The sequence below is a fragment of the Ambystoma mexicanum genome, chromosome 4p, assembly GCF_040938575.1.
Source record: "Ambystoma mexicanum isolate Mex_15411 chromosome 4p, UKY_AmexF1_1, whole genome shotgun sequence".
Lineage (NCBI taxonomy): Eukaryota > Metazoa > Chordata > Amphibia > Caudata > Ambystomatidae > Ambystoma > Ambystoma mexicanum.
Window position 1 is genome coordinate 984,753,282 of NC_090927.1, and position 15,295 is coordinate 984,768,576.

General features: G+C 44.0%; 1 protein-coding gene across 5 annotated transcripts in view; it reads left to right on the top strand.

Annotated features, from left to right (window-relative positions):
• Positions 1–15,295, top strand: part of SCML4 (Scm polycomb group protein like 4) — a 752,090-nt gene that overhangs the window by 710,134 nt on the left and 26,661 nt on the right. For 4 of the 5 annotated variants that reach the window (XM_069606558.1, XM_069606557.1, XM_069606559.1 and 1 more), the window contains one exon: positions 8,059–8,322. In XM_069606558.1, the coding sequence (XP_069462659.1) occupies positions 8,059–8,322 (264 nt within the window). Of the gene's footprint in view, positions 1–8,058; positions 8,337–15,295 lie in introns of all 5 variants that reach the window. The other variant, XR_011260473.1, reaches the window with a different exon arrangement.

The following is a 15,295-nucleotide window of genomic DNA, read 5'->3' on the forward strand; positions in this document are numbered from 1 at the left end:
TCTGTGCGACCTTGTGTCGCCTTTCTGACACATTTTGGTAATTTTACACATTAAAGATTGGCCCACAATTCCCCAATTTTATACACATATGCAAATTGTCCCCAGGGTTGTATGTACACAATTTGACATTTGCAACATGGATGCTTTTCTGGTATTACAACATATATAACCATTTCTGGCCAGAGTGTGCCACGACATTCTACCAAGTTTTCAAACACAGCCCACAATTCCACTTTTACACTGTGAAAATTCCACATTTTTACCAATTTTGACAGCTGAGATATAAGTCTTTTTAAAGTTCTTTATAAAATAGTCGTAAGACAAATGTCATTTTTTTTTTCTTCCCAGATAACACCAACTGACAGTTTCTTCCAAGCAGGATGGGGGGCCTCTCTCTTAATTGAAGGTTTTATTTCCCTTCACACTTGACAGGTGAGAGTCCCAGGACTGTTATTGTCCCAGCCTGGAGCATAGACGAATGTCTGATGAGCATGTGAACTGTCACTGTCCTATTCCATTCAAATTTTTTCAAGCTGGTACTTCGCACCTAAGTGTCCTGGATTTAGGGTGTATCTCCCTTCTTAGGAGGAGTTTCATAGCTGGCAACTGGCAACTGGAATTACAGGTTTCTGAGAGCTTGCAACTCCAGCCTATGTATAATTCGGTTTGCAGCTCCTCAGATTGCCCCTGTCTTGGCAGCTGTAGTCATTTTCCTTGCAGCAGGACTCTTATCTAAAGTACAGATACAGTTCTCCTTGACCTAGCTCATAGGTTAAAACATCTTTTTGAACTGCTGCGCCTGGATACATTTTGTCAAGAAAGAAATGCGTGTTTCCTGTGCAAGTGAAAGTTGCTTTTGATTTGTCTGAGAGTTGGTTTTAACTGGGCCTTTTTACTCACAGTGGTTTCAGAATGACAGATGAAATTGGCATCAAAGCAGCATTTTGAAAGGGTGAAAACGGTTTCATTTTGAAGGGGATTTTCGCTTTTTGCAGCAATGGCAGGCTTACCTTTTCACTTGATCCCATATATGTTTCAGAACACACTGGCCTATTTTTCTGCGTGTTCCCTTGTTCCATTTTGCCCGAAGTGTGTGAGGCAAAATGGTGCAGCCATTTTTCTGTTGTTGCTGCCAAAAGCAGTTTTGAGGTCCTGGTGCGTACAGGAGCCAGTGCAGCCAGGTGACTGTTTCTTGCGCACAGGCAGCTCAGTGATATGAGGCAATGCTGTTGAGTGGGTCAATATATCCCACAATATGATATGGGATTTATAACACGCCTATACACAAGTGTTTCAAGGCATGACCTTTTTATACCTTCCTATGCCTTGCTAGGACTTTGAATGCTTTGTTAGTCACTGTATTGCTTGTCGTGCTATGCCATGCAATGCCTTGCTATATTTAGTTCCTTGGGTTCTGATGAGGTTGCGTGTCTCCAGATTGATTCGTTCTTCGATGACTGTATTTATTCTGATGAATTTGGTGTTATATATGGTTGATGAGTTTCTTCTGAAATAAACACTGATGGTGATGATGTATTACACCCTGTGTTGCTCGGACCCTGATCCTTCCCCACCTCACATTAGAATCTGCTCCTTGATTATGTCCTGTGACATCCTGGCATTATGCTCCCTTTTAATGAGTATTGCGTAATCTGCACCCTACTAATCTTCTTGTCCTCGCACCGTACCTGACATCACATATCACTACAGCAACTAATGACCTATGCCAAGCACACCGTCCAGGACTACAACTAAGCACAGACCCAACATTGCATGAATTCACTCAGGTCACAACTCACATCCTCGCCCGAACACAACTCTTGCCCCTAGTACAGACCGCATGGCCATAATGCTCCAACCTATTATCGCAGACATTGACTAGATATGCATAAATGTGTAACCCCTTCAGACCACACTCTGGTCACACCCCAAAGGATTGTGTGGCAAAACCACCTTGAGGTTTATCTGCACACAGTGCCTATGTCCTTACAATATGCTTACATCAACAAAACAGCAAAGAAATCAATTTTCTACCATGTCCCAAAAGCACCAAGAGAAAACGGCGGCAGTTGTGCTGTCTGAAACCTAATAACATAACAGGACTTTCTTCTGGAGACATATGGCATCCTATAGGGTATGCAAGCACCAGTTGCCCCACTTTTAAATATTGGACCAGGAAATATAGTTGTACAATACTATGCCATGATATGTAATCTCCACTATTGGTCCTGTCCTAATTTGAAATACCAGCCATATCAGACGTACCCCAGACTGATCTAGCACTTTCACTCTCTCCCTCTCTCTCTCTTTCTGTATCTCCCTCTCTTTCTCGCATGCTCTGCATCTATCTCTGTAGGAAAGAGTTGAGTTGGCAGGTGAGCTTGTGTAAGAGTCACCCCAGCTTTTGTGGATGGCAGTACAATCAGACAAAAACACATATCTTTAAGGAGCGGGAGTTGCTGTTTTTTCATAGTTAAGATTAGAATGAGAGTAGCAGCCAACAGAGGCCTGTTATTTGGATACATACACAGGCTCTTCATAAAATGTACATTGTTCATTATTAATGATCACTTTCAGTATATATTGGGGGCATAATACGAACATTACACTTGTCCTCCTGAGCAGGGCACATAATCAAACCAAGAATGATTGTGTGTAATATTTTCAGGTAGAAAGTAATCCTTCCAAAATGGGCAGCCTGGTACACTCCTTTTGTATTCTTTCGAAATACTACTATGAGAAATTAGAAGGGTACAAATGGCACCAATGAAGTTTCCTGGCTGATTTGCATCAAATCAAAGAACATTTGGGAACATCAGAATGACCACAGATCTTTACAGTCAACACATATGCCTCTGATAAAAGGGATGTATGCTTGAATCTCTGATTACATAATGCCCTCTGAGCATGATGCTCATTTCATTTATCAGAACACTCAGCCTAATATTAAAGTTTTGAAACAATGACACATACATGGCTATTCTGACATCTTCAGAATGTGCATGTGAGCATAAAATGGTTACAGGACCTGTCTATCTATAAGGTGCAAAGGCTACCCTGATTCTCATTTATGGCGATCATTTTCATCTTCCATATGAGGAGTGCCTCTGTGGGTTTGGGAGCTAAATATGATATATTTGCAATTGCCAGAAAATAAAATACAGTCATAATTGCTACTATATGACGGGATACTGCAATTGCATGCCATGTTACTACAAATGTATATCTGAGCTTTCAATGAGAAGATGCCAATGTATTCTAGTGTGCTACTAATAACGTGAATCTCTATGCCAGTTTCACATTGACCCTAGAAAATGATCATGTCAGTTTACCACTGGCCCAAACGAAAAAATGGATTCATGCCAGGTCACATTGTCTGCAAACATTGCCATGCTCCATGACTGCCCCTAGAACATAATCCTGCTTTCACATTATCCCCAGACACTGACTGTGCTACTTTCCCATTGCCTCTAAAAAATGACCATGCCACCTTTTCAATGCGTCCAGTACATTGTTGCGTGCAAGTTTCAGAAGGGCGGGGAAGAAATACAGTAATGCTAGTTTCAATAGGGCCATGCCAGTTCCTATTGCTCCAGTCAGGCACATAAATATGCCATATCTTTAGACCAGCCAAAGAAATGACAATGCCAATTAGACATTTCCCAGGGAAATGTTCGATGCAAGTTTCACATTACTCATTGAACACTGCAATCCACGTTTTTCACTACCCTCAGGAAAAACACCATGCCAGTAGTCCCCGAAAAAGGCCACTTTCAAAAGTGCTACAACGAAACCACATCATTGCCCCAAGAAAAAGATCATGCCAGTTCACATTCAGCAATTGACTGTATAGACTTCACATTGCCTGCAGAAAAATACCATATCAGTTTTACATTTCCCCTCAAAAATTGCTCCATGCCATTTTCACATGGTCTCCCAGAATGGCAGGGTTCAAAAAAAGAAAAACACAATTCAAACCAATTAGTGTGTTAGAAAACATTAATTGTGCTGCACTTAAGAGTAAGTCAACACAAAAGATGAAAAGCATAAAGAAGGCGTCAGTGTATTATGGATTCTAAGATTGCATACCACAGCGACTAGGGTGAGAGAACACCCCACATTCAGCTCGTTCATATCATATGCATTGCAGATTTCATTCACATTCACAAGTGTCTTTGCCAAAGACAGAACACACGTGTAGAAAGGTTAACATTGTTTGTAGAAGTAATACATTACATTCTTTTAGGGTTCATCACTTCGCTGTCACATTGTTTAGACTTTGTTTATTAAAACAATCGTCTGGGCAGTCTTCTTCACAGACCTTTAGCACAGCCAATATGGTCATGCCAAGTTCAACATTGCCACACCGGTTTCATCTGGCCCCAGCTTTACATATTATCATGCCTTCTTTGCACCAGAATATGAGCATGCCATTTTCACATTGGCCACAGAATCCCAGTTTAGGAAAATGCTATGGGCTGCCATTGTTGCCAGAAAAGCCCCCTGCTGGTTTGTTATAGCCCATAGAAAATGGCTATCGAAACTTCACATTTTCCACCAAAACATTGCCCCACGACAGGTTTGCATTTTCTGCAAACAGTTGCTCTGCCAGTTGCAGCAGTGCCTTGGCAGATTTACTTTGCTCCAGAAAAGCACATTGTCATGGCACATGGTTGGTGCCAGAAACATATTGTGGCAGTTTATTAATGCCCCTGAATATTGTTCCATGCCAGCTTCACATTGGTTCCAAAAGAATGTTGTGCCAGTTCCAACACCGCCATGTAAGTTTTTATTGCTCCAGTTAAATACATTACCATGCACACTGTTATGCCATTCCTCTGGACAATTACAATGACGCTTTCACATTGCCATAAATAGACACACTTTGCCAGTGTGCATATGGCCCCGGAAAATACTCAGCTGAGCTTTCAACTTAAGGTACACAGTCCTCGGGTATGCACTGAAGCGGGTGTGTTGTTTGAAAGTAGTGGAAAGTGCAAGCGCCATTGAATACAAAGGAAAAAGAAAACACAAACCTACACTCGAAATGAAACTGCAAGAACCGTCAAACGACCCCCAGCCTGGATCTTTTCTCAAGACACCTAACAGCATCTCGACCATATATTTACATTTACCCTGCACAAATCTCCTACCACAACCCTCGAACAAACCTGTCCTAGTCTCCCTGTACCTGACTTAGAACTGTTACAAAATGTGTAAATTGAACATGCAATATGTAAGTACCTTAAAGTATGTAATCACTGTAACTAACGTCTTTAACCTATGTAAGTAATGTCTGGAACTAATATCTTTGCATGCTACTATTGTAACCAACCTGCTTAAGAAATAAGCGCCCAGATGCCCCTGGGATTGGCACGCTATACAAATGTCAAAATAAATAAATTGTTTCCCTCAAACAGTCATATCTGACGGTCGAAACAAAATGCCCATACAATAGAAATCAACTAATTCTAGCAGGCCATGAGCCTGAAGGCGAGAGGTTTGAGCATGCACACACGTGTGCTTGTATTTGTCTGCACATTCCATCTTCTCTCTCCTCACTATATGGCTCAGACCAGGGGGAGGGGTTAACTTGCGATGTGGAGCCTAAACTAAAACAATGACCCCGGTTGATCAACGTTAAAGCATGAACACTTCCATAAACACAGGCAAAACAAGATTACTCGTAGTGTCTAATGAGCACTGGGTAAAAGACTTACAGTGAAACACTTTACCTAGTTGAGACTAGTTATAATCCCATTGAAGAATCATATGCCAAATTACCTGTGTAGTTTATGCGATAGACTCCCAGACCTGCCAAGTGACATTGCGTGCTATTTGCATTTTTCCAGCAAAAGCAAATGAAATGGTGATTTACAGTTGCAAGTTTCTGAAGCAGGTGACTGTTTCAGTGGCATTTGACTGAGCTGCAGAACTAAAGTGACCCTATTTTATGCTGATGGTCTGCATTGTCACATCACATGCTACTTTGCATGTGCAGTCGTACAGAGTGTGGACAACTCATAATACATGTGGCGTGAGGACTGAATAGTGCCTCCTTCAACATAAATATTTGTTGTAAACTATAGTAATTCATGGACAACTGGAACACCAGATCAGTGGTAGAAATTTACCCATAAAAGTAGTGGAACTCTGACCCCGGCGAGGGACAAAATAGGCCTCAGCACAGATTAGAGTCATCAGAGATTGGCAAAGAAATGACAGAGGGAAGGTATGGAAGCAGATGGATAGGGCGGTGGTGGAAAAGGACCTGGAGGGGGTTCTGTGGTTGCCGAGGCACAATAGGCCTTCCCGAATGTACTGCAGTGATATAACATCGACTACAGGTGATGCTTGGGTTCAAGCCATTAATAGGGCACACATTACCACTTTCCCATCCCCGTATACGCCCCTACATGGTAACCCACAATTCACTCCAGCAGCCACAAATGCGCTGACCTTTGATCCTTGGTTCCAGGGGGGTTGCCGGATGGTGCGGGATATGTTGACGGGGGGCGAGGTGAAACAATTTGAGCAGTGCAAGAAGGACTTTGGCTTGGGGGAGAAGCAGAGGATTTCCTCTCTCCAGATCAGGCACTGGGTCTCCCAGCAGTCGCTCAAACAGGTGGGCTTGCGCTCCCTCACCCAGTTCGAAAAGTACTTAGACACGGACACAGGAGACAAGGGGGTGGTGTCGTCCATCTATAAACTCATTAAACAGCAAGAAACCTTGCAGTCCAGGAATTATATGGTCAAATGGGTGCAGGATGTGGGGACGGGCATAGAGGAACCGGAATGGGTAAAGCTGTGGTCTCAGATCCCGAAACTTGCAAGATCCATTCAAATTCGGGAGATGTGGCTGAAACTGATGCTGAGGTGGTACCTAACCCCAATCAGGTTAAATAAAATATACCCCAATGTATCATGGTTGTGTTGGAGGGAATGTGGCGCAGTGGGCTCCTGGGCTCATGTTCGGTGGGAGTTTCCAAAAAATTATCACTTTTGGTCTCAGGTCCAGTGTGCGGTTGCCCAGGTGTTGGGAGTTAAACTGGGTCAAAAACGAGGGCAGGACTTATTAGGCCTTAACGAGATGCTGACAACTCTTGCCACTAGAGCGGACCACAAACTTTACGTGATAAAGATGATGGCGGCTGCACTGGTCCTGGCTCGGAAGTGGAAGTCGAGGGACCCCCCACAGGAACATGAGTGGGTCGCTAAACTGTGGTCATTGGTGGCCATGGAATGGCTCACCTACTCTATCCAGGGGTTTCACATGCGATTCACGTCAGACTGGGCCAATTTGCTAGCATACCTAAAAGCGGGAGCCCGCCGCGCCTGGTGCCCCAAGGCTATGGAACTACTGGGCATTATTAGCCGACAGGACGAATCAGACCTGTGAAGACTTGTGACTGTTAGCGCAGCTACCCTTTGGGGAGGCCGGCTTGAGAAACTGATTCAACGACCCACCCTGGCAGCCTGGCCGATTTAACATGCATTATGTTTCTATTTCTAATGTCGATGTTATGCTATCAGCGGATCTCTTGGATCTGGAGGTGGGGTGGGAAGGGAGGGTGGTGGGGGGGAGTTGTTGCGGGAAAGGGGTTTTTGTGTACTTGTTTCTCTGAAAACTGTTAATAAAAACTTATTGGAAAAAAAATAGGCAGGAAGGGAGCAACGTGCAACACATTTTTCAAGGGTTGCAGCCATGCTGGTTGAGAGCCAATTAAGTTGAAACAGATTTCAGTTTAGCTGTAATTGCAATTGGGTGGTAAAATGGACAAGTGTGTTTTAACTTTACTAACAACAGTTCTGGAATGGTCAAAAGGGCTGCAAAAAGTAGTGGAACTGTTAACAGTTAAGAATTGATATAGTGGAACGCCGTTCCCGATTGTTCCTGCTCACTTTGACTACTGCACCAGATGGTATCGAGCAACCAGAAGGCAGAAAGTTACTTGCAAATTTGAAGAATGTGTCTCACACAGTGGTGCACTTCATAATGATGTAGGAATTTCGACATTTTCTTCATAATTTATTGCATTGCTTTTTCCCGCACAACAGGGACGGGCATGGCTGAAGATTACCTGGCCGACTCTGTCAACACAAAGCGCTATAATGTAGAACCTTCGGACTCTGCCTTCAACTACATGGGCTCTGTGTACCCCGGGAGACAGAACTCCGGAGAAGGGCGACTTGGCGGTGGATCTTCTGCATGCAACCATCGATCCGGCCAGATGTCCTCATCGGGACCAACGTCTACAGTCTTACGGCGTCAGACAAGCAGCCCCACCCGGAACGGCGCCTATCATGAAGGGAACAGAAGTGGTGAATATGTTGAGGTTTTCTGTTTATCATACAAAAGTAAAGAGTTGTGTTGCGAAAAAAAGGGATACAAATGACTTGTCGAGACTCAATATATATTATCATAAATCTCATGTACCTGAACACTCAAGTTCTTCCTGAGACAGTCACGTTACTAAAACATCTAACTTTAACATGGGCTTCTATTTAGTAATAGAACAATATGAGTGATCTTATCAAAGGTTGTTTCTGATGAAACAACCAAAACACCTAGCCACAGTGCTGGATATTTCACAAGTTCAAAGAATAGGTCATGCTGATATCAATGTTGATTTAAAACATGGGGGAGCAACTTCCCTTCCTTTGAATTTTTGGTTATACGTGTTTCATTATTATATAATGCTTGTGCAGTTGAGTCATGTAACCCCATACTCATCGGCCTACTCACCTCCACACTGGCACCACTGAGAAGTGTCCTCTATGCCGCAGATTGCCTCATCAAAGTTCCCCGCAAACTTGATCACATTTGCTCGCACTTAGTAAAGTACGGATTCCGCTTCACGTGCGCATCACCTTCAGAGCAAGCTGCATCATTTACTAAACTGCCACTTAGTAAATTGGGTCCTTCCTCTATCTCTATCTCTACCTGTTGTGTTCCCAAGGGGTCTAACCTCACTCCCTGGCTGTTCAACCAATACCTGGCACTTCTTGCCCACTCCATTGCCGTGCTCTGCCCCAACTTCCAGTGCTATGCGGATGACACTCAGCTCATTTTCAGGCTACCCTCAGCCACCTCTTCTCCCTCTCTCATCTCTGTCTGTCTGCCATCCAGGAGTGGTGTGCCACCAATGATCAGTGCCTTAATGCCAGTAAAACCAAGATTCTCCTCATTGGCACACCCGCTCCCTCCTTTCCTGTCACTCTCTGGCCGGCCTCTCTTGACCTTCTTCCTGCTCCCACCTATGAGGGTAAAAACCTTGGGGTCATCTTCGACTCCACACTCTCCTTCACTCCTCACATCTTGGGGTCTCTAAGAAGTCACACTATTAGCTGCACCTCCTCAGAGATATTCTTCCTTTCCTTTCCTTCCCCCAGAAGCTCACTGTCTCCAGAGCTCTGGTTCTCTCTAGGCTGGACTACTGCAACAGCCTCTTACTAAATCTGCCTGCTTCTACTCTCCGACCCTCTGCAACTCATCCTGAACAGGACTGTGGGACTTGTCCTTGGCCTCAAGAACTCAAAAACTAAAAATCAGAAAGGCCTTTTATTCCGTTCACAAGCTAATGTGAAACAATTCATTAAACATATCAGTGAAGAGAACTACATCGAACACAACTCATGCTTGGCTTTCAAAGTATAAAGCTATGGCTGACAATCAAGAAAATATGGCTAAAACACAGACAAATGACATTAGTGACTACTCTTCTTTAAATGATTTGATCTCTGCAATAGGTGTATCTCAGGATAACATCAAGGGGGTTGCTGAGAGTTGCAAAGAGGAATCTACTTTAGTTCAAGAACCAATAATTGTACCTAAAAAAACTGACATCTATAAATGAAAAGCATCAAACAACTCATGAAATGATACAAGCCGACATCAGAATGCAGATTGATAACTCAATTGAAAAGTATGTAAAACTTAAACAAGTGAGTAGTTTGCCTGCTTTAGCCACATCAAATATATCCAAGGTTGCTACCAACCCGCTACAATTGAGTCAATTGATCAAAACAGCCTGAGAACAATCATAGACATGCAAACAGGAAAGGGGACCATAAAATCCTCTGATGCTATAACTTCACCAGTGGCTGTGAGGATTAATTTCAAAACCCTCTCCATTGTCCACAAGGCCTTCTGGGGCCTGGGGCCCCAATACTTTCAACTCTCTCTTCCTAAATATCTTCCTTCTCGAGCTCTTCGCTCATCACCCTCCAACTGCCTCAGGGTTAGTCGCTTCTCCAAGCAACAAGTTGGTGGTAGATCTCTTTCTTCGGCTGGGGCCTCCCTCTGGAACAGCCTCCCTGAAATTTGAGGAGAATCATCTCTGGTTCCGAAAGCACCTCAAAACCTTTCTCTTTGCTTCTGCTTTTTCTCCTCCTCTCCCCTGCTGACTTCCTGGCTGAAACTGAAACTGCACTGGTTACCTGGCCACCCCCTGATCTAGGCCCCTCCCCCCGCCAGTAGCACAGCTGCACTGCTTTCCTGGCAACCCCCGCACTTGGGGACTGTTTCTGTATCCCTAAAGTCCCACTACCAGCACTTGACACCTGATGTCTGAACTTACCCTTGCACTTGCACCTGCTGGCCGTACTTTTACTTATTGTTTATTTATTCTATTATCCCATGAACTGCGCTGTCTCCTCCCTCTTTCTCCCGTACTTTCCCACTTCCCCCTTCCCATGCACTTGCGCGATCTGAGTGAGACCTGGCCTAGTAGGATCGGTGTCTGTCTTCCCTCTGTTCCCCCTCCCTTGCCTAGTCGCACCTTGAAATATTTGTGTATAGGTGCATTATAAATGCCATATCATATCATCAATTCACTTTGTACGCTTGCTCCTACCCAACGGAAAAGGTCCCCATCTCGGGTAGCCAACGCTCAACAAAATGCTAAGACCTAGTCATGTTACAGCTTCAAAAATGACATTCTTGATCTATGCCCACAGACTGTAACATCCCCTACCTATCAACATTAGACTTGCAACCCCCCTCAGACAATTCAGAACAGATCTCAGGACCCTCCTCCTCAAGGAGCACCTTTTTAATGCAGCCTAGATATCCCCCAAATACCATCTCCTGGCTGACCCCACCTCACTGCTAGTTACTACTTCTGCAGATTATTTGTATGTAACACAGCCCTCCTGTGACTTATGCCCCCTTAACTATATTCCTATTAACACATTCTTGGAAAGGGTGCTGCTACTTTTCAAAGCAAAGTGCATGCTTCATGAACACCTAAAATAAATCTAGAGAGCCAAAGGTTGCAGACTACTGCATGAAGCTCAAAGGAGAGAATAAGATACTGAAACTGGGATGAGGAATACCTATTGAATGCTACAGATGGATCGAAGTTTGCAGAGCAGTGTGATCTCGCGTGCACATTTGGTTTGAACTACTACAGCAGTTTTGAAGGTTTTGTGCATAATGAGTATGATATAGAAACAGGGCAGCATAGGCTGAATGAGTTGTTCAAATGGAAACCAGTGAATGAGTGCAGATGGGGAGATTGGTGATCTTACTATTAGGTGATTGCTATCATTCGGAGCTGGTTCAAAAATGTTATGTGCATTTATACCGTGCACCGCTACCACCTAGGGGTAGTCTCCAGGTGATTTTATTGCACACTAAGTCAACAAAAGCCAGATGGACATGGTCACATACAGGTTTTGGGAACTGGAATGGTTTATCAATTAAGTGAAAAAATATGCATGTAATTAAAAGGGTGTCATAGTATTGTATGGATAAACATATTTTGCTCATAAACTGGTGAACCGTAACAGATACATAGATGGTTCAGACCGTTCTGTAGAGCATGGAAAAAGCCCTATCTGTTGATAGGAATCCCCTCATAATGCGACCTTGGGAACCAGAGTTATAAGCTAAACTGAGATTGTAGTTTTCCAGAAAAGGTTACGGATCGGAGAGTCAGGAATATGGTAGCTTATTGAATCAGATATCTGTCTGTGAAATGTCAAGATTTTAACTGAAGTCCATTCAGGTGAAATTGCAATAATCTACCATTCGCACATGCAACCATGTGCCGATGCCAGACACAGGTCATTGCAACGGCATGATCAGACCAATTTAGAAAAATAGAGATTGCAACCATTATTTGTAAATTAGAAAAAAGTGTCAGGTTGAAGATTTTAAAATGAGTTGTTCAGAATTGCAATTTCAGATGGGTGGAGCAGGAACTCCCAGAGATGGGGTCTGGAGACCTGGGAACCAATCAAATTGAAGGGACTAGGACTTGTTAGAGAGAGGAACAAGAGATACCCAATCAGGTGCATCAACCAATGAGCCGGCACCTCATAATTTAGACATTTTTGGGGTGTGGTTAGGGGATTTTAAAACTAGACGCACAGTGTGAAAACGGGTCCGACTGATTGACTGACTGATGGAGACAAGAAGGCAAGAAGGAAGGTGGAACTAAAATCTGGAGAGAACCACGACAAGGACTGGGGCCGTCCAGAACAAGAGACAGACAGATGGATTGAAGCTGGGGCCATCCAGGACACTGACCAGGAGAGACAGAAGAAGGGCTGATCTTGGACTGCCATTCGTAACCATGTCCCATTGCTTCTAATGAGATGACCCAGGATGCCTGCTGACTTCTCCTGTGCACAAACCCAGAGAGCTTGAATGTAAGTACATAAGTCCAACAGAACCAGTGGTGGGGATCTGCTAGAATGAATAGCTTTCTCCTATTAACGGTGTGTGCATACAGAAGTAGATCCCTGATTCCCACATAGTCAACAGACACTGGGGAGATCTTGGGGAAATTCGAAAGCTTCGACATCTTTCCAAGTGTGAATAATGATATAGTCATTAAAGTAATTGTGGGTCACCTCTTACCCTTTTGCCAACCCCAAAAATCCCCTACAGGTGAGGGGGCATTTAAAAACGAAATTCTGAATTGTTCAATATTCTCTGAACCCTGCATTCAAGCAGAGGGGGCCCAAATGGTAAACTGAATCTACGGGTCTGTGCTGTGCAGAAAAGTGTCACCAGGGTTAAGTAAAGGGAAAATAACTGATTTATAGCACACTCTCTACACAGAGAGTGAGTAAGGAACTCCAAATTGAAGGGGGACATTTTCGCTGCATAGTGGCAAAGGAAAGGGGTGAGAAGAGTCTGTTATTAAATGTTTGTTGTACTAGAACATTGCTAGAATTGAAAAGCGCTACACATATTTAAGTTAATGCACCTACAAATTACATTGTTAAATAAAATTGTCATGCCATGTTCTAGGGGGCCGCACTGATTATCCATATGTTAGGGGTGTTCTTGTGAGAGACCTAATCATCTCAAGTATTCGCTGGAACTGTGCTTCTCTATACAAGTGGCCAGGGGGAAGTAGAGATCTGAATGATAACGGTGCATGTTGCGTGCTAGAGATTATGTGATCTTTTGGTACCAAAGACGGACTGTGTTTTTAAAGGGGTTTTCAACTCGTGTGTAATGAGAAGTGTTGATAGGAAGAAAAAGTTTGTGCCACAGCGTAAGGCTAAGGCGGCTTGCCTCTTGATAATAAGTGTGTGTATTTGGATTTTGTCTAGTAATTAAAGGAAAATCAATGATATTCTTTCTGCATACCGGCCTGGTTCTTGGCTTGCCTATTGCAAAATTGGCGCAGGAGCATTGGGGTGTTATATGCGTCAAAGGCAGAGTTAGATAAGAATCTAAGGGCCTCATTACACGGTAGGCGGTAAGGGTTAACGGTCACCGGTAAGGGTACCGGTGACCGTTAACCCTTACCTCCTTACTACGAGGTCCCTTTGCGGGACCCGACCTTAACGGCTGGTGTAGACCAGCCGTTAAAGTTGGGACCCGCAAAGGGGCCTTGGTGCTAATTACGGTACCGCAATTTGCGGTCCCGTAATTAGCTCCTTCCCCATTCCCATTATGCCCTACGGGGCAAAAATGGGAACCGGGAAGGGCCATGGAGAAAGGGGGAATTACCGCCCCGCCAACCTTGGAATGGGGTGGTAATTCCCCTTTCCTCCATGGTGGTACTGGTATGGTTCCGGCGGCAACAATGGTGCTAATAGCACCATGGTTTACCGCCGACCGTGTAATGAGGCCCTAGGTCATTGCTCAGTTGGTGTGGTGCTCTTGATGGGGGTGACGGAACTCCCTGCATTAATCGTTGCCCCATAAATATATCCTACATGGGTAAATGTACTTTTGCAGGCTCTGGCTAATTGAGGGTGACAATGACAACTGTATTTATGGGCCCTACAGCCTATGATAATATTATCTGGGGGTTTTATTGAGAAAATTGCAGCTGGGAACCTTCTCATCGAAGAAATGCCTGTCTTTCAGATTACCCTAAATTAAGTCTTGTCCGGAGAAGATAGCAGATCTGCAAGCATTACTCGTCTTGCAGGCCTTTCCTTCCTTTAAGAGCATTAACCATTTTGATTAGAGAGGCAAAAAAGGAGCAAGCTTTCCCATCCGCAGAACAACATTCACAGGCAGAAAATTCTGGCCTGTAAATTGTCTTGGCCGCCAGAGCTAAGGGCCCAGCAGAGCCCAAGAAAAGGCGGGAGTGCTCCCAGCTCTGGTTGCTGCTGTAGGATGCAATACTGAAAACTGGTGCTTGAGCTGACGGTAAAATGGGGCCAAGGGAAATTCACATATGATTCTGAAACGGCGACAACAAATGTACAAGTGCCAAGTACAAGTGCCCTCCTTAGATGTACATGCATCAATTTACTGACAAAACGGGGGAAGGGGAAGCCTCCAATATGTGGTGCTCTTTGGAGAAAGGCATCTATTGCTGAATTGTGCGGATTTGGCTACAAGATAAAGAATTGGGAAATGTGGTAGTTGGGTCAGGAGGATGAGGTAAGTAGATCTACTTTAAGGAGATCTGCTTCGACCTGCAACATGCGCCAGTACAACCATTATAATATCTTGTGGAACGCTAAGCAAATGCTTTCCAGCTGTGTAGGTCAATGAGGCATCAAGGATGTAATATGAAATACTTATGTTTCTTGCCTCTGACTTGGAGGTATCTTGAGATCCGCATGACGCGCACCTTTGATAGTCAGGGAATATATTCCTCCTGAAAGATCATGTTAGAGTTTTGACCAAATGGATAAACATATTTGGCTGTGTCTAGATGCCCCTTAAATGGTCAGGCCTTTCACTGCTTGGATGTTGTCCATGGCCAACATGATACATCCGGTCACTGTGCTTTTGCTGGGCTTTTTATGTGGTCTAAGCCTGCAGCCAATGCTAAGCAATGTATGTGCATGGACCTCATGTCTGACTGGA